The sequence below is a fragment of the Anser brachyrhynchus genome, assembly GCF_964034855.1.
Source record: "Anser brachyrhynchus genome assembly, chromosome: 12".
In the NCBI taxonomy this organism is placed as follows: domain Eukaryota; kingdom Metazoa; phylum Chordata; class Aves; order Anseriformes; family Anatidae; genus Anser; species Anser brachyrhynchus.
The window spans coordinates 10,909,812-10,928,419 of NC_137707.1; the positions used below are offsets into that span (position 1 = coordinate 10,909,812).

At 45.7% G+C, this 18,608-nt stretch overlaps 1 protein-coding gene across 1 annotated transcript; it reads left to right on the top strand.

Annotated features, from left to right (window-relative positions):
* The first annotated feature begins 15,597 nt into the window (after positions 1 to 15,597).
* On the top strand, positions 15,598 to 18,186 carry CEBPA (CCAAT enhancer binding protein alpha). The gene has a single exon (XM_080552762.1). The coding sequence runs from the start codon at positions 15,876 to 15,878 to the stop codon at positions 16,851 to 16,853; it is 978 nt and encodes a 325-aa protein (XP_080408888.1). The 5' UTR covers positions 15,598 to 15,875; the 3' UTR covers positions 16,854 to 18,186.
* Positions 18,187 to 18,608: the final 422 nt, after the last annotated feature.

The following is an 18,608-nucleotide window of genomic DNA, read 5'->3' on the forward strand; positions in this document are numbered from 1 at the left end:
GTTAAATGCCATAGGAACGTTGGGTGCAGTTGTGTTTTGTCATAAAATGCCTCACGTCTTGTGAAGGACGGTTTGGGCCCTTAATGCTATTCAGAGGCATCGGCTCACATCTCCTTAGCTCTGCCTGAACAAGATTGCAATAAAAAAAATACATGTTTGCATCTAACCTGTAGATTCATAAAATGCATCTAATAGCTCTTTGAAGGGGAAACGTGTACCTCAACAAGGAGGTGTACGTGTTCGCAGTGGGCAGAGAGAGAGAGTTCCAGTCTCTCTGGGGCTCCAGTTTGGCATGTAGACCTACCTGGGGAAACTTTTTCTATGTAAAAGAAGTGAGAATAATCAGATTTGTGAACACAGTTGCAGAGCTTGGTAACGTAGATGTTTGTATTTGCCATTTTTATGGTTGTCTGATGTTGAGTGTTTTTGTTGTTGATGTTTTTATAAAGCCCTGTGGAAAATAAACCACATTTGCAGAAGAATTCTGAGGATTAGTCTGGGCAAACAGTTTTACTCAGCTCATTACCGTGAAGATACTGTTTCCTTGTCAGTCATCAAGTATTTGCTTTAATATCTCAAATGTTTTTCTGTTTCTCAGTTGAAACTGTTATGTTTTCTCTGGCAATGACTCATCCATCTGTAACTAGAGCAAAAATTCCAGGTAAGCATTAAACATTATCCTCTACTTAAAATAGTTAAGTAGGTGTATGCTCTTAGAGTGCTTTCCTAGGATTTTAGAGTACTTTATCATCATTTATTCATTAATCCTCATCAAAGAAAGACGAAGAAAATAAAATGTAGACAAACTCATTCTCATTCGGTCTGATTATTTTAAACATTAAAGCCCATACGTAATTCCATGCATATAAGGAGCTCCAATGCTTGGTTGGCATTGTATCCTATTACAGGAAAACCATCACACAGTGTACTTAAGTGTTTGCAAGATAATATTTTTCTTTCCCACAGTAAAAATGGATTATGGTGGAAGCAATTTAAAAAGTAATCACAAAATATATGGACTACTGCTCTTGAGGCATGGCATTGAAATACACACCTTTTCTGCTTACTGTCACATATGAGTTACACGAGGTGTGTCAGTATCTCTGGAGTCCGGTGTCATGAGCTGGCCTGTCCCTGCTGGGATGGAGTCCTTCTCGCTCTGATGCTGGATGTCTTCCTGTAGCAAGTCTGCCTATAAGACTACAGATAACATTGTAATAGCAGCTTATTTGCACATGCATAGTCCAGTCTTATGGTTCTTTAAAGACTCCAGTTCCTGAAAAAAAAAAAAATTACAAAAATTTTCAGCATCTTCAAATAGTATATAGCAAATCACAATTCAAGGCAGAAAAACTATTGAGGAAACAGAAGCTATCTATGGGAGTCGGAGACAAAAGTTTTAGAGGGGAGAGGAACTTTGAGGGAAATATCCCTGTTTATTGGTTGTTCACTTAATGCTTACAAAAACATTTGAGAAGTTTTCTGTAGTAGAACTCAGTGTGAAAACTGTTATGTCTCTGAATCATTTTTATTGTCTGTTTACAGTGTTTATGGTTGTTACGTCTGTGTTCATGGGCAATTAATTCTTTGTCCTAAAATAGAAAAACATACAAACAGACTGGACTACAACCTACACTTTTTTTTTTTTCCTTCTGCAAGCATTCAATTATTTGCCTGCATTTCCCTCATGGATAGCCTTTACTGGACTTTTTACTTCAGACTTGAACATTTCTGTTAAACATTTATCTTTCACACACGATTTAACTGTATAGTTTTTCCCTTTGGTGTAATATCATGTCTTTTGAATTCTTCTAGCTGAGAATTTAGTCATTTACTTTCTTGTGATTAGAAGAGAGGAAATTAAATATATATATATTTTACAAGTAGAAATAAATACCCTCCTTAGGTACTGTTTCAGGTTGTGATGTAAAGTGTGTTAGTGTGTTTGTAGGCAAATGCACTGAATGATACTAACGCTTTCTGACCTATTTATAGAGATTATCCAGAAGCTGAAGAGACAGATCTGTAATCCACCCCCAGCAGCCTGTTAGTGTTCTAGTTTTAATCTTTCAAAGAGTGCAAAGTCATGATAGAATAGTAAACAAATGGTTAGAAAGCAGCAGTAGCATTCTCTTCTTGTCTGTTTTGACACGAGGAAAAAAAAAGTTACTAACCTTCCTATTGTCAGTCTTGTTATAAAAGTTTTTCTTAGTAACTGCTACCCCTGTTCTGTTAAACTAGATTTGCTTGAAACTGGGCAGAAAAACTCTGTGGAATATCATCACATTCCTTATGATCACCAAGCAGATGACATTCATTTAGAAATATCCTAGCAATACAAAATTTGTAGTAGAGTTTTTTCCCTAATCTTATTATTGCAAAACTCTTCTCTTAATAACCCTTGTATTTTGGTGTTACAAGACTTATATTTTGCATTCAGGACTGACCTGCATCAAGATCAAAATCCTACTGTTAGAAATGTCTTTCAATTTGATTCGATAATTTAAATGGTAGAAACTTGTCTATTAATAGTTGGTTTGTCAGAGGTAGCCTTTTTGAATAGATGAAGAGAAAGGAGAGGAAACATTGCTTACTGGTGATCGCTATTTCAGGACTGCACTTCTAATTCTAGCACTGACTCACTACAGCCTTGGAAAGTTACAGTGCTTTTGTTCTAGCAAATACTAAGTAAAGAAAGGAGCCATTCTATTCAAATAGCAAACATCCATTTTATTGTAACGCTGCCTGGAGTTCATTTACAGGAAAAATTCAATGTTTTTGTTCTTTCTCTCTACGCAGCTAATAATTTTTGCAAGAAAGTATTTCCAGTTTCTAGTTCAGCATCTTCCAGTTCTACTTTCCTTATTTGCAATTATCAAAATATTAAAGCTACCCAAATATCTCGAATTACTTACACTGGTTTCTGAAAAGAGATCAACTCCGTTACATGTGCAGAGTAAAAGGAATGTTTCTCCAGTGGAGGAGGACATTAAAAAAAAAAAAAAAAGCCAACAGCTGTTCTTTCTCCCACAACTTCAGTAGGCTATTGTGCGATAGCAAAATGAATCAGACTAACACAGAAATCTTACAACGTATTAGAGAAAACTAATGCATTAATGAGCTTTTTTTACTAGAAACCCAAACTGTTGCTATCATAGGTGCTACATACCATACTTTTCTCTCCACCTACTTTTTTATTTTATTTTATTTTATTTTATTTTATTTTATTTTATTTTATTTTATTTTATTTTATTTTATTATTTTTTTATTTTTATTTTATTATTTTAGCATATATCCATATCATCCTCTGTCTTTAGAGTATTCCAGAGGACTTCTAAGAAGATGACCAAACTATTCTAACTATATCAAAGCGACTAGATATTGATTAGAGTTCAGTAGCCGCAAGTCCCTTCTAAGTCAGTGAAGCTGCTGGACTTACTATTTGTGACCTTGCATTCAAATATCTGGCTATGGAATTGGAAGCTTTCTTGTAGGTATTTGAGTTTGGAAAAAGCAAGCATGTCCCTGAAGAATGTCTGGTCTGTGGGGAAGCTCTAAGTTTGTCACGTTAGTGATAGGACCAGAGGGAGCAGCATAGAGCTGCGACAGGGGAGGGTCAGGTTAGACATTAGGAAAAGTTTCTTCACCGGGTGGGTGGTTGGGCACTGGCACGGGCTCCCCAGGACAGTGGTCACAGCACTGACCATGCTGGAGTTGAAGAGGCATTTGGACAACGCTCTCAGACTATGGTTTGATTTTTAGGTAGCCTTTGTGGAGCCAGGAGTTGGACTTGATGGTCCTTGTATGACCCTTCCAACTCAGTATATTCTTTGATTTTATGATTACCCCAAAGAGTTCGAGTCTCTGGGAGAGGATCTAACAAAAAAAAGGAGTGCCACATTCTAGCAAGGATTGTACAGCTTTGCTAACCTATGTTTGAGCATTCTCTGGCTTTGCTCTGAAACCTAGTGCTGCAGTTAAAATTTGTGTAACCGTTGTGAATATCACTGGGGCCTGGCTTGAGTTTTAGCTGAACTTCATTAACAATTGTGCTCAGCTTAATGCAAACTGCATTTTTTTCTGATATCTGTAGAATGCAACAGTGATTTTTAGACTGCCACTGATCAATATTGTTTTTTATTTTCATGTGCATGTAAAATGTTAGGCAGGGTGAAACTGTATAGCTAAATATGAGTAAAAACAAAGTAGATAAATGGATTGAAAGGAAAATATTGTGTATCATCTGTGTATATATAAAATGTTGTTCAAAAGAGACTTGTTAGAACTGAACAAGTCTGAGCGAGAATTAATGGCCCACACCTGGGAATAAGAGGTGAATTCTCAAGTATCCAGGTTTAGTAACTGCCACACCTGTCCTGTATTCCCAAAAGCATAAATGAGGTCTGCAAGGATTTAGATAGCTTAGCTTCTGAATGCACAGTGCCATGGCTCTTTTCCAAGGCATCATCAGTCACCGCATGAAAATCCCCACCCATAATTACTAGGGCATTATTTGTCATGGGGTATACTCTAATGAAGAACTTCACCTTATTCATATGATATCAAGAAGAGTTAATAGTTTGAGGGATGAATTTTACCCTGACTTCGAAATGGTTCTTCACAACAGAACCCTAGAGTACCCTTCCAGAAAAGCACTGAAATTGGAAAGGCATCTTCTGAAGTTTCATCTTCAGTCCCATGGTGTTGGGAGAAGAAGGAGCCAAACTTCTTTTTTATCAATGTCTTTATGATTCCCTGAGACCTATATATGGTCTCTGAAATACCATAAAAAGCACAATGAACAACTATGTGAAAAAAGAAGCCAAGAGCTTGTCACCTTGGGGGGAGGGGGGGTGTATGGTCCACCTGATTGTTTACCCTGTGTCACTTCTGTTCATACAAATGAAAAGAAAGTTAGTTATTTATGCCTGGATGATACAAAATATGCAGGAGGGACATTTGAGAAAGTGTACTGGCAATTACAGAATGTCTGTCATTGAGCTGCTGCTAATAATATCTAGGATAATTTTGTGCTAGATAATCAGTGATGGTGGTATTTTTGTCAGGCAGGTACAGTGTCTCTCTTCTCCCCAAGAGAAAGTAAAGGAAGTACTCGGTGCCATCGTCCTTCCAGAAGGCTGATCATCCCAGTTTGGTGAGTTAACTCACAAAAAGGCCTTTTCTTTTCCTGCATCCTGAAATAGAAGCAAAAGTAACAGAAACAGTGGGGCACAGCTCTCTGCTCTTTGGCTCTGCATACTCTCTTAACATATTATAGACTTCCAGAGGAACAAAGAAATTACATTTACACATGCAGGCACCTGAACATCTCTGTCACAGAGAATTTACCAGATACAATCTAGCATTAGGTTTCTATTGAATATAAATGCTGCAGCCAAATTTGTTGGGGGGAAAAAAAAAACCACTTTGGTAACATGTCCCAGGACAACAGTGTCACTGGAGAAGGGCTCATCTGATTTTCTCTCCTCTTGACAGTCAGTAGATCAGATTTCCCTCTTCCCTCTGATAGGCAGCAAAAGCTTTGTGTCCCTTCATCTCTAGTCTGCCCATTGAGGTCATGTTTCTGTACCTCACCAGTCTTAAAAAAAAATCAGCAAATCTCTGTATAGGAAACTGTCCTTGATCTGATTTGTTGTGCCAGGGTTCTTCTGCACATTTTTTATGTTTTTTTGGGGTTTTTTTTGGTCAGAAGATTATCAGGAATTTTGCCTGAGGAAAGAATTCAGGATCAGTGATGTTACAATAAAGTTGATGTTGGTGAGTCATAGGGGAAGAGCCTGTCTGTGAAAATACGGAAACAAAAAAGAGTAATGTGCAAAGAAAAGTTGATGGAGGCACAGAACACTTCAAAACACTATGAACCATGTGGTGCAGATTCTCAGTGGTGCACATGCACTGGCAGTCAATATAAATGCCAATAGTCACTTGGCAGAAAATGAGACTTACTCTCCTAAAGCGTCCCTGAAGACTTTCTCCACATACCCAACATTTGCTGAACATACACATTGCAAAGAGGACTTTACCAAGGTGTACACAATCCTAGAAACCTTCAAAGCTCCGCAGTGAGTGTGGTAACAGTTACAATCATTTGCACAGGTTTTTGAGGCCCTCCTTCAGGGAGTACAGGTATTGCTTTGAAGTCACCTACCGTTCCAGTGGAAATGTGGTTTGGCAGTTGGAGAAAAGGACTTTGCTTACCAGGAAATGAAATTACTGGAGGTGCATTGTTTATGTGTACTTTTACCTCACATCATCTTTTTCCTCCTTTCTAAAGCCCTTTGACGTTAAGGGACCCTGCAGGTGGGACAAAATTGAGGCTTGCAAAGCGTGTGCTGGTGTTTTCCTTCCTGAAAAAAAAAAAAAAAAAAGACAGGATGAGTGCACACAGGTGTATGTGTACTCCTGGCAGCAATACGTGCATGGGCAACCAGTCCCAGAGAACTCCAACTAGAAGCGATTGCCTTACTTCTAACAAGCTAATGTGGGATGTTGTGCTATGCTGATGCCATAAATAACTGGAAAGCCTTGGGTACAAATGCCAATGCCTTGAGCACAAAAAGTTCATAACAAAACATTTCAGTTACATAAACACCGTCCTAATGTGGGGACACTTAAACCATACTCTGTAGCATCAGCAGAGAATACTGCAGCATATTCCGAAGCCATCTGTATGTCTTTGGATTTCATCATGTGAAGGGACACTAGTTGTGGCTGTAAGTTTAATGGGAGTTCACAGGTAGCTCTGATACTTCATGCTGTAGCAGCGTTGGTAGCTGAGCTATGGGAAAGCTGAAGAGCATGCATGCTTTTACTTAGTATTTGAGTGCTTTTGAATCGATTTCTAGAAAGATTTTCAGTCAGCTTAAAATTTGATACATGCCACGTATTTTGCTAATCCACCACGAGATGTATTTTTTAGCCTTAACCAAAACATGTAGACCCGAGGACTCACAAGTTTTCTAGTCCTGCAAGGGAGGTTGACTGAATAGCTCTGACCTACTGAGACAAATAGGCCAAGGGGCACTGGGGCAAAGTGTGGTGTCCTGAATATTGAGTTTTCAGTTGATGTGTCAGGAGACATGAGCTCTACCTCAAGGATTACCCACGGTTTGCACAGTTAGCCTTTTCTCATAAAAGAGACATCTATTTGTCTTCCATAAAGGCATAATTTTTTGTGTATCCGGTGGACTCAGCAGCTGAGCTTGCACAGCTATGTGCAAGGAGACCCATGGTGTTTTCCACTTCCATAAAAAAGAAGGAAAGAAGCCTTTAATTTTTCTCAGTGGCATGCTGAGCTGGGCAACCCATGTTTCTTTCAGTTAATTAATAAAGGAGAAAAGTCATTCCCATGTGGTGAGGGATCTAGAGACACTACTGAAGATGCAAATGATCTCTTGATGGCTTAAGTTAAATGTAAATAATTCATAAGCCCTGCACTTAGTTATATAAATATTTGCATCTACTAAACCTTTCTAAAGGTCCCAGAACATTCATGGTATTGTGGGATAGCCCTTTCAATTTTGTGGAAAATACTGACCCACTACCAACTGTACTGTCATATCCAACCTAAATACTAGCTGTGATGGCTACAGTAACTGTCGGGAATTGTTTCTCTAACAGAGAGCTACAGGTTTCTGTGCTAAGTTAGACTTTTCTGTCCTCCTTTTTTGGCTGCTGAGTGTAAAATAGCACGTAACAAGTATGAATCCTTTCCTATATTCTATTTTAAATGATTCAGCCTTCTCATGCTATGAGTTCTGTGGCATGCAGGTTTTTAAATCATCATCTTCCTTTCAAAATCATACATTTTAAGAAAATAAAATCCAGTACTGTAGCACTGAATACTAGAATGTTTCATAATTCTTTTTAGAACCATGCAACTCCTATTATTAAAGATCTGAAGTGTTTGCCTGCTTTTAAAGAACATAAGACTTATTTTTCTAAAATTAACTTGGACTTTTCTCTGTTAAATTTTACTTTATGTCACGTTTACTACATTTATGTCATAGATATCAGCAGTTTGCACTGCTCACTTTCCCTGTTAATAGAATGTTGGATTTTTTTGTATTATGAGGACCTGGTTGGATAGCTGGTTCCTTTTTTACTTAAACACAAGAAGTTTGCAAGGGCTTTTTGTTTGGGACTAGAAACCTCTCAGCCTCAGCCCTGGGCTTTTGCTGAATGATTAGCTTTGATTAGACTTAGTTCCACTATTAACTGTATGAACCAGTTGTACATGACATTGTTGATACTCCAAGTTGAGGGGCAGTGACTTTTCAGTATGGCTTTATGAGTATTTAGATATGAAAACTTCTTGCAAATAGACCAGCACTGTCGTTGGATTTTTACTTTCTCAAATATTTTTGCAAACAGAAAAACATTTTTATGCTTCTGTAAAATGAATGAAAAATATGATGGTGTCCATCAGAAGAAGTCCTCTGTTTTTATTTGTATGAATTCTGATAATATTTATTTAAAGCACTCCGTAGCTCTACTGTCAGCCACCCTTAAAAACTAAGCATAAGGAATGACTTGTTCCAAGCATCATACTTTGAGGTAGCCAGTCCAGTTTTCATCTAAAACTTTAAATGTCCTTGCTACCTCCTGACTTTAGTTTCTAGATTTTTATGGGACTGTGATCCACTCGGGAAAAATCTACTGATCATTAGACTGATCTGGTCTGTGATTCCCCTTTATTGCACATAAGATGAAGACTTGTTTTATGCAAAGCATGACATTCCCATTTGAACAGAAAAATGTAAAAAGGTCTCACAGAAGTCATTCAGTGGTGAGTAATGCCTCATTTTTATTAACAAGACTGCTATGCTGAATGTTACTGTGTGTAATCTGTCTTTCTACGAAGGCTTAGAAGGCAAAATAGATGTTATCTCAGCAGGTAGGAGTGCCAGGTCCTTTCACTGGGTGTTTTCAAGTGAGCTTTGGAATCTCTGCAGGGAATGAAGGGCCATGTCTCACATCACCTGCCCCTGGTTACACGAGAGAGCCTCTGCTGCCCCATCAGTGTGCTACATGGGCAGTCTTGAGGTGATATCACACCGTAGCAGGGTCAACATGCTGCAGACGGGAACTTCAGTGCTGTATTTCAGCTTGTAAGTGTAAGCTGCCTCTTAAGTCTTGTCTTTGTGCAGCACTTATTCTTAGGAGAGACGTGGAAATTCTGATGCCAGAAGTATCTCTATTATTAGCTTGGAACTGATAACAAAACCAATAATTTTCAAGCTGAGATTGCCTCTGACTTGCTTCCTTCCTCCATGCGTCTGTTGTTTCCCATGTGCTGGCTGCTTCTTTGATCATGGTTAGGATTCATTTGTGATGTCACTGGGCAATTCTAAGAACTTTGCAAAGCTTCCTTGTGATTCCCTTCCCTCTTGGTGCCTTTGACATTTTTCATTTAGTAGGCCAACTCCTGCTTAGATTACTCATGCCAGTAATCCCTGGGCTGGCAGTGGTATAATTAGAAAAAGCTGAGTTTGGCTCAACAGAGAGGTCAAACTTTCAGATACTGCTCAGCATCTACACTGAGCAGTGAGACTGTTTTCTGTTAGTATAGAGTCAATATATTTTAAAACCTGAAATTTCAAAACACTAGTCAAATGTGGCCCCAAACCTTTCTGCCACTGAAGTCAATTGCTTCATGATATTCATACCAGAAGGGTTGTACCAAAGGTGCATAGTTTTTATATTTCCATGTCTTAGTCCTTAATTCCATAGATACTTAGAGCATTGAATGTTTCCAGGCTGAGAATCAAAAATTCTGAGCTGGGTAGTGAGGCTATCCCATTGTCTGACTTGTGATATATACAGAGAAACGTAAAAAGCCCATCGGATCCTTGAGTTCTCTGAGAAGCCTCATGCCCTTCTCATACAGCTGAAGTCTGCCACAGAGTCAGCAGTGTGTTCACCTGTGGAAGGACAGCAGGAGGCTTTCCTATCCATACTATAGAATGTAACTTGCCACATTTTCACTCTAATTTATAGCCTTGTCAGTCTCATCTAAAGAGGAGTAAAGTTGATTTAGAGATAAAGTTGATTTAGAGACAACATGGACAAATTAGTCCATGTCTGGGACTCAGTTTTGTGACAGAATGTGTCACATACTGAAATACCTAATTAAGAAACAGCATGACCTTATTTTTATAAGCTGGTCTTCCTCTTCTTTTCCTGTCCCATCGCTCTCACTTTTCATATATTGTTCTTCTGATTGTAAATTCTTTGTGTAGCAAAGAGTCTCTTGCTATACTTATGGAAAGTGCCTAAACTATTTTGGTATTTCCATAATTCTGCAATTTTAGTTTTTGCAGATACCTTTAGAATAATGTCCACAGCTCAAAAAAGAACTGCTTAGAAAAAGTGGTAAGGCCTGAGCCATGCTGTACCATTGTCTTTTTTGAAAGTCCTTTGAGGTCAGCAAAAAGTGGCACCTAGGTTAGTGGCAAGGTTCATCATTACCTAAGTGGCCTTCTCAAAATGTATTAGTCCATCTTTTCAAATGTACCTTCTGAAAACTAGATGATTTGTGGCTGACTTTACACAGTGTCTGTACACATTGCCAAGGTTATGCTTACCCTAATAAACCGCCTTTTGCATTAAAATAACAGGTGTTAATCATGTTACAGGATGACTGAATGTTTTCAAAGGATTAATGCGGTCAGAACATAGGTGTAATAGACAAATGAGTATTTTCTTCCTGTGATTCTGTTACATTGCAGTGTTTTTGTAGGTGTGCAACAGTTGCCAATATATGTGTTCAGCCTTACACTTTAGAGTTGCAAGTGAGTATTTTAGGAGCAGCTGATAATCATAACACACTTTGGGTATCAGGGTGAAGTACTCGTACAAGAGAGAGGGGCTCTTTCTGTAACTAGTAAGATTTTGTTAAATAGTGATGCTAACCCAGGTGTATCATCCAGCTGGCTTTACGCATGACAAGACTATCAAGACCCTCTCTGTGTTATTTCAGAATCTGTTTTTTTTAGGTACGGTTCAGAACATTCAGATTTGTGAGCCTAAGTTCCCTACATAGCTCATGTAGACACTTGGATGCCATCTAAATTAAATGCCTGAAGTTGGTGTCACACGTGTTCAAACAGACATAAGAAACTATGGTCCAGTTTGCTAGACTTACTAAGAGACTAAATCTCCTTTCTTGGATTATGTCTTGGGTGACACTGTGAGAAGTAGCTAGCCATCTACTACGAGTTAAAATCTCCAGAGAGAATTTTGAGAACATTCTGCCCCTAGAAGTGGAGTTGGGAACTGAGTTCAGAGTATGGTGCTAACTGCCCTATTACTGTTCTGCTGCATAATTTGTCTGTTAGCTGAGGTTTGTGCCGGTTCCCACTCAAATCAATGAGCCTTCAATTCAGCAGAGTAGGAGTAAGCTCTAGAGGAGGAGTAACAACACTTTTCCACCTCCCAGGGAGATGTAACTATGAATGAATAAAAAATCGTGAGCCATTTGTGATGATAGAAACCACTGAAGTTTGTAAGGTAGACAGAGGATTGAAAAGTGATTCAGGAAGGAAAGAAGGAAAGTCTTTGTTTAGTCCGAAGTAAAACTCTAGAGAGAGAATGTGTATGATTTGTGGATAGGCCAAATATTGAGCAATGAAAAGTATTCAGAATATTCTGGGCACCATGAATACGGTCACTAAAGTACAATCCTAACTACAAAAGAGAAACTGTCTATTTAATTGCTCATTAACTATGTAAAACTTGTGAGTGGGTAAACTGCTTACAGTTTCACACCCTGGTTGTATGTGATTACAGGTGACAATTAGGAAAGATGGGGTTATGAGTCCCACGTGAACGCATGCAAGCCAGTATTCAGGCAGATGGAAGTGGAAAGGCGCTCCCAGTCAGTAGCATGGTAACTGCAAAGGTACCAAGCTCTCGGAGAGGAGTCAGCAGTTAGTTGAGCACAAGGACAGCAAGGGTTGAGGACATGGTCGCAGAGACCCTGAAGACAAGGGGAATTATATGAAAAGGGAACAGGAAGATAGCATGGATTTGATTTCATTCACCTTGGAGTTGTAAACACTGTTTCTGCAAAGGAGAAAAGCTGTAACGATAAGTAATTAAATCATCTGTCATTAGACCAAACTGTGCACAACAAAAATGGTGATCAGTCACCAGCTGCCTTTCCCAGCTGAAGGGAAGGTCCTGGTTGACTTGTCATACCATGCTGCATACTGATCTACCAGCCTCCAAGGCTTTGGCACATATAGCCTTTTCTTTTGAAAATTGTCATGTGTGGCAGTTTTTACATGTACAGTATCATGTTTTCCCTCCCTGGGGCAGAAAACACAGGAGAGGGGAGAAGTTTGTGTTTCATTGCACCAGAAGAAATAAGACGGTACATTGCCAGCTCCTTATTCACGCATAAAACTTCTGCTCCTTCCCTGCCTACTGCCCTGGTGCACCCATGGCATGGCTCTGTCCCCAGCTGAGGCTAACATCCCCTCATCACTCCCAGGACAGCCGTACTGCCCTTTCTGCTCTGTAGTGCACTCCCTGTCCCTAGCCAGATCTGTCTCCTTTCCCCTCACCCCTTTTGCAGGTAGGAAAGAGGAGGGGTTGGGCTGTGCTGGCACTCATGCCCAAGGAGTTTTGCATGCACACAGGACATTCTGGAGCTTTGTCAATAGCAGTGAGACGCTCTAGTTTAACAAAGTAGTAAAATAAACTTGTAATGGCACTTTGATTCTTCACTGGGCTGCTACATGCCAGGTTCCGTACTCCCAGACTGGTGGGTCAGAAAGGAGAGCGCTGCTGTGCTGCCCGTGCAGCCAGCTGGGATCCTGGAGCAAGGCAACCTGTGGGAGCCAACGGCCTGTGAACAGCACAGGAGCTGAGTTCAGCCGACAGGAAGAGAGTTCAGCTCTCTGGTGCGATTAAAAACAGTCACAAAATTCACTTCAAAATTCAGCAGGGGTATTTACATTCCCCCATGATTGTGATTTTCTTTTGTTTCCGTCCTTACTAGCAGAAGCCAGTACAGCTGACTCTGTATAAATGACTTTCGGTGCTCTTTAGGGTTTTGGAGCATTTTCCACTCCTTCCCTGATGAGATCTGCTTTGAGATGGAAGAATAGCACCCTCAAGAGTTGACAGCCGTGCTGCTTCAGCGATCCATAGCATGCAACAGACGTCCTTCCCCTTTTAGTTAAATTAACTCACTGACACATGCAGCTGAAGCAACGAGACAGAAAATTTTCTCTTGCCATTACATTTGAAATATTTGGTATCGGTCACCGCTGATAGGAGTGAGGAAATCTGCATTTGCGCTTGTCTGAGGGATGACCAGCTTCTAAGCATTTTATTTGCCTTCAAAAAAGGAGAGACAATAAAAAGAATAAGAAATGTCTTATTTATCTAAATCTGGGAACTTCATTTTATACCATATTAAAAAAATTTTGAACAGGAATTAATGTCTTTGTGTAAAAAGAGATTATTTAATAGTTCTTAACTTAGATAAAAGGGGTCTATGTAAAAAGTACTGAGCAAACCAGTCCTTAAATTGTGGGGACTTGTTCGTTAATTACAGTAATTAGGAATGGAATCTGATCCTAAACTTTCTGATTTACTTTGAATTTCTTTTAATATGTGGTTAGGCCTGAAATTCAGAATGATTATAAAATGTGAGAGCTTTTTAAGACTACAGAGGCGTAGGTATTGTTATTAAATGGCAAACTTAGTTACACGCTTCTGCTGTTTCACGCAGCACTGACCTTTTATTTTAAATGTGCCTGGCCTATTCCTGCAGAGTCCGCTGAGGCCTCCAGAAAGCCGGGAGTATGAGCTAGTCACCACTGCTGCTCCCAGCGACATTCTTCCCAGTAGGCAAAAAGTCAAGTTCTGGATTTGTCCCTTTTCTGTGAAGGGGCTTAATGGGGTAGCGCCTGCAGAATTTGGCCAGCCAGATGCAGCTGGGGACATGTTACTCTCCATGCTGAAGCATCCCAAACTTGTTTCTGTCACAGACTTGAGGCTTTTCCTCTGTATCGTGACTTTGCTCAGAGTTCTTATGTGTGTTTTGCTTGTTCAGGCAGTGGCCTTTCTAGCCACTGCTTATGTGTTGAAATATAATTTCAGAAGATACTCACCATATGTAAAACGAATTTAGGATTTTAATTGTTTTCTATTGTTACTGAAAGGTACATTCTGTGGTCAGAAAGCCAGCTGACTGCTGCCTTCCTTCTGCTCATGAAACGGAGGTTCACATGTGTACTGTGTGATACAAAAAAACGGGTTCTTGGTACATTGTAATATTGTTTCCTGATTAAGATTTTGTCAATTACTGTTAGTTGCAAGGAATCTGTCAAACCCTTTCTGAGCAAGCAACTTGCTGTCACAAGTTTCTGGCTTATTAAGACACCCAGGACTAAGAAATACAGCATTTTTTTGCCAGCCACCGCTACGTTTGAATTCTCTGCAGATGTTCCTCTAGCAGTTGCCTACACCTGCTCCAGAAGCCTTGACACGTCCTTTCTCTCTGCCTCTTTCCAGGTGACCCGGACCACCAGAGCTAAGTGCCAGGGGGCTTCCCGACGCGAGGAGGTAGGCGAGGGAGCCCCGATACGCCTCGTCTGCGGGCTGCGGGATGGCGGCAAGAGGAAATCCCGGGCGTCCGCACCCCTGCCGAGCTGAGGCTGCACACCGGGCTCCTCGGAAGGCTGTGCCCAGGAGCAGGCAGGTCCGTGCGGCCCCGGAGGGAGGGTGGGCGGCCGGGAGCCGCGGGGCGCCGCAGCCCGCTGGAGCATCGCCTCCTCCCGGGCCACCTGGCTGCTGCCGCCCCGCCGCGCCCCGGGTTTATCCCGGGTGAGCGCCGGGAGCCGTGCCGCGCTGCGGGCAGGCTGCAATTACACGGACCTGCTCCATTCGCGCTGCGGGACCGGGAGCGGGGCACAGCCAAGCGTCCGCCCCGCATCGTGCCAGCCTGCGGGCAGGGGCAGCTGCCGGAGCGGCCCCAGCGGCCCGGGCCGAGCCGTGCCGAGCCAAGCCGGGCAGCCCCCGCCGCCCCCCGTCCCTGCGCGCTCCCCGGCCGGGTCCTAGCGCCGCTCGGGGCCGGGATCCGCGGGTCCCCGCTTCTGCCGAGCCGGGCCGGGCCGGGCCGGGCCAGCCGCGCTCCGCAGGTGCGGCGGGATGGGGCGCTCCGGGCACAAAGCCCCTCGGCTAGAAAAGCGCCGTCGGTCCTGCGGCAAACCCGGCGGGGCTCCCCCGCGTCTCCCCCCGTCTGACCAAATATTTGCGAGCACTCGCGGGCGGTGCTGAACTTTGAGACTTTCTCCGCGGCGCCGCCGGTGGGAGGGCGCCGAGCGGCCCCGGGCACGCAGGGGGCGACGGCCCCGCTCCCCGCACCTCCCCGGGAGGCTTCGGGCAGCTCGGGGACCCCCCCGAGAGCGCAGCCCAGCGCCGGGAGCCCGCCGAGCTCGGGGCGGCTGCCGGGGGCGGGCGGGCGGCTGTGCCCGGCCGGGGCGCTAAGACCCGGCTGCGCGGTGGTCAAAGGTTCCCGGCAGGAGGTGGACACTAGAGGGCGATCCCCGGCCCTGCTGCGGGGGTGTATATATACGGCTCACAGGACCCAGGCAAGCCACTAGCAACAGGGCAGGCAGGCAGCGAGCGGGGCTCGGCCGGGCTGGGGCGGGGGACGGGCTCCGGGCGCGCCGAGCCGCGCCGAGCCGAGTCGTGCCGAGTCGTGCCGAGCCGCGCCGTGCTGCTCGCCGCCGGGAAACCGCGGGGTGCCGCGGGCTTGGCAGAGCCGCCGCCGCCGCCCCGTCCGAAACCTGGATTGCAGGAGCCCTTCACCATGCCCGGCAGACTGTAGGTGCTTCATGGAGCAAGCCAACTTCTACGAGGTCGATTCCCGGCCCCCGATGAGCAGCGGCCAGCACCACCAGCTCCAGACTCCCCTGCCCGGCAGCGCCTACAGCTACAGAGAGGCTCCCTCGGCGGCAGCACCTGCTGCGGGCGGCGCGGAGCTCGGCGACATCTGCGAGAACGAGAACTCCATCGACATCAGCGCCTACATCGACCCCGCCGCCTTCAACGACGAGTTCCTGGCCGACCTCTTCCAGCACAGCAAGCAGCAGGAAAAAGCCAAGGCCATCCTGGCCGGGGATTTCGACTTCCACAGCATGCATGGGGCCGGCGCCGCCGCCTCGGCGCCGGGGCACCAGCAGCAGCACCACCAGCAGCCGCTCTTCGGCTGCATGGCCGGCTACATGGACGGCAAGCTCGACCCGCTCTACGAGCGCATCGCCGCGCCGGGCTTGCGGCCGCTGGTGATCAAGCAGGAGCCCCGCGAGGAGGAGGAGGTCAAGTCGGCGGCCCTGTCGGCCCTCTACCCCCACCACGCCGCGCAGCAGCACCCCTCCCACCTGCAGTACCAGATCGCCCACTGCGCCCAGACCACCATGCACCTCCAGCCCGGGCACCCCACGCCGCCCCCAACGCCCGTGCCCAGCCCGCACCACCCGCACCACCCGCACCCCCCGGGCGGCCTGCCCGCCGCCGGCGCGCTCAAGATGATGCCCGCGGACCACCGGAGCAAATCGAAAAAGACAGTGGACAAGAACAGCAACGAGTACCGGGTGCGCCGGGAGCGCAACAACATCGCGGTGCGCAAGAGCCGGGACAAGGCCAAGCAGCGCAACGTGGAGACGCAGCAGAAGGTGCTGGAGCTCACCACCGACAACGAGCGGCTGCGGAAGCGGGTGGAGCAGCTCACCCGGGAGCTGGAGACTCTGCGGGGCATCTTCAGGCAGCTGCCCGAGAGCTCGCTGGTGAAGGCCATGGGCAGCTGCGCCTAGCGCCGGGACTGCGGGGCGCCGTCGGGCTGCCACGCTCACCTACATATACATATATATATATTATATATACTGGAGCGCAGCGATCTCAGATTGTTGGGGGGGGGTTGTTTTTTTTTTTGTTGTTGTTCGGTTCTTTTTTTTCCTTTTTTTTTTTGAACAATTAACGACCAATAAAAGAAGCCAGGCAGCTGTAGTATTAAAAAGGTTTGTGCCTTAGGGATGACACACGAATAAGCTGAAAACATGGTGAGTTTTATAAGGAGAAAGGCGAGGGGAAGGAAGAAATAAAAAGCTCACGTGTCTACACAGGGTAAATAACAATAATAATAATAGTAATAAAGCACATATAGTGACCCAGATGTGCCTTAAAAGCTGGCTGCAGGAGCTCTGGGGCTTTCTGTGCCCCAGCCTGGCAGGGTGCAAGGAAGCAGGGTGAGGGCCGGAGGGGCCGGCGCTGAGGAGCAGGCAGCAGGGAGCACAGGCAGCAGGGCCTGAAGCCTCTTGGAGCAGCGGGAGGCAGCTGGGGGGCCCCAGCCTGGCCCCAGTGCCTCCAGGCCACCCCGGGACCGACAGACACAGCCTGGACTGCCGGAGTAGCAGCTTGTGAGGGAGCGCGGTGAGCTCCCCGTCTCAAAAGGAAGAGCAGCAGCGTCTTGTACTGTATGTCACGACATGGCGAAGCACAAGTGAATAAATACCTATCGATGCGGGTATTTACTATGAACTCTCAGCGTATTTTGCTTTATTCCAGGACATTCAGCTCCTCTCCAAGTCTCTGTCTGTCCAAGCTGTGCCTCATGTAATGTGAAAGCCTTTCCGTGTATACTAGCTACACTTTATTTTTATTGCATTACTTAGATCTTTGCCATCACATGACTTTCTTATCTGGTGACAGAGACTATGCCCTTGTGCTGCAACGTTATTTTATTATTTGTGTGGGTGGGTGAGCGAGTGTGCGCTGCGCTGCCTCCAGCGCGGGCCCGGGCCGGCCGCTGCCTCCCCGCCGCAGCACCTTTGGACTCCGGAGCTTCTCCCCGGCAGAGAGCGGAAAAAAAAAAAAAAAAAAAAAAAAAAAAAACAACACACAAACAAACCAACCCAAACAAACCGCCTTCGCCGGAGCGCTCGTAGCTGGAGCTGGGCAGCAAGTCGGCCCGGGGCCGGGGCAGCGGGAGGGCAGCGCCTGGGGCGTGCGTGTGCGGGGGGCGTGTGCGCCGCGGGTGGGTACCCGGCGGTGGGGTTGGGGGTTGTCTGGGGGGAGGGAGGGCTGCATATAAAGTTTGTCCGAAGTCCTGGTTACACTCATAAATAAACAGCATATATTCGACCATAACCGCCCGCCTCTCCGTGTGGTGACACTTCTTCCGGGCGGGCTGAGCAGCGCGGGGCTGCCGGCCGGCTCCGCCAGCTGCCTGCTCTTCTGCGGCCGCCTCCCGGGGCACGGCAGCTCCCCGCACGCCGCCGCTCGGTGCCGCGGAGCCGGCCGCCTCGCTCGGGCCGGGGCGGGCATGGCCCCGCAGCGCTCCCGGCTCCCGGCCCGGCGAGGCGCGGCTCGGCCGCTCCCCTCCCCTCCTCTCCTCTCCCCTCCCCCGGGGAGTTTCGCCCCAGCCGGCCCGGGCCCACAGACACCGCTCCGGGGCTCCCGGCCGGCCGCGGGGCCAGCCCCGGCCGCTGAGCACGGCCGGGCGGCACCGCCGCGGGTCCCCGCCCCGCTCCGCCTCGCCGCGGCCGGGGCCGGGCCGGGCCGTGAGGGGA

Bases quoted from the DNA above. Each gene is read 5' to 3' on its own strand.
- CEBPA (XM_080552762.1), top strand. From the start codon at position 15,876: ATGGAGCAAGCCAACTTCTACGAGGTCGATTCCCGGCCCCCGATGAGC.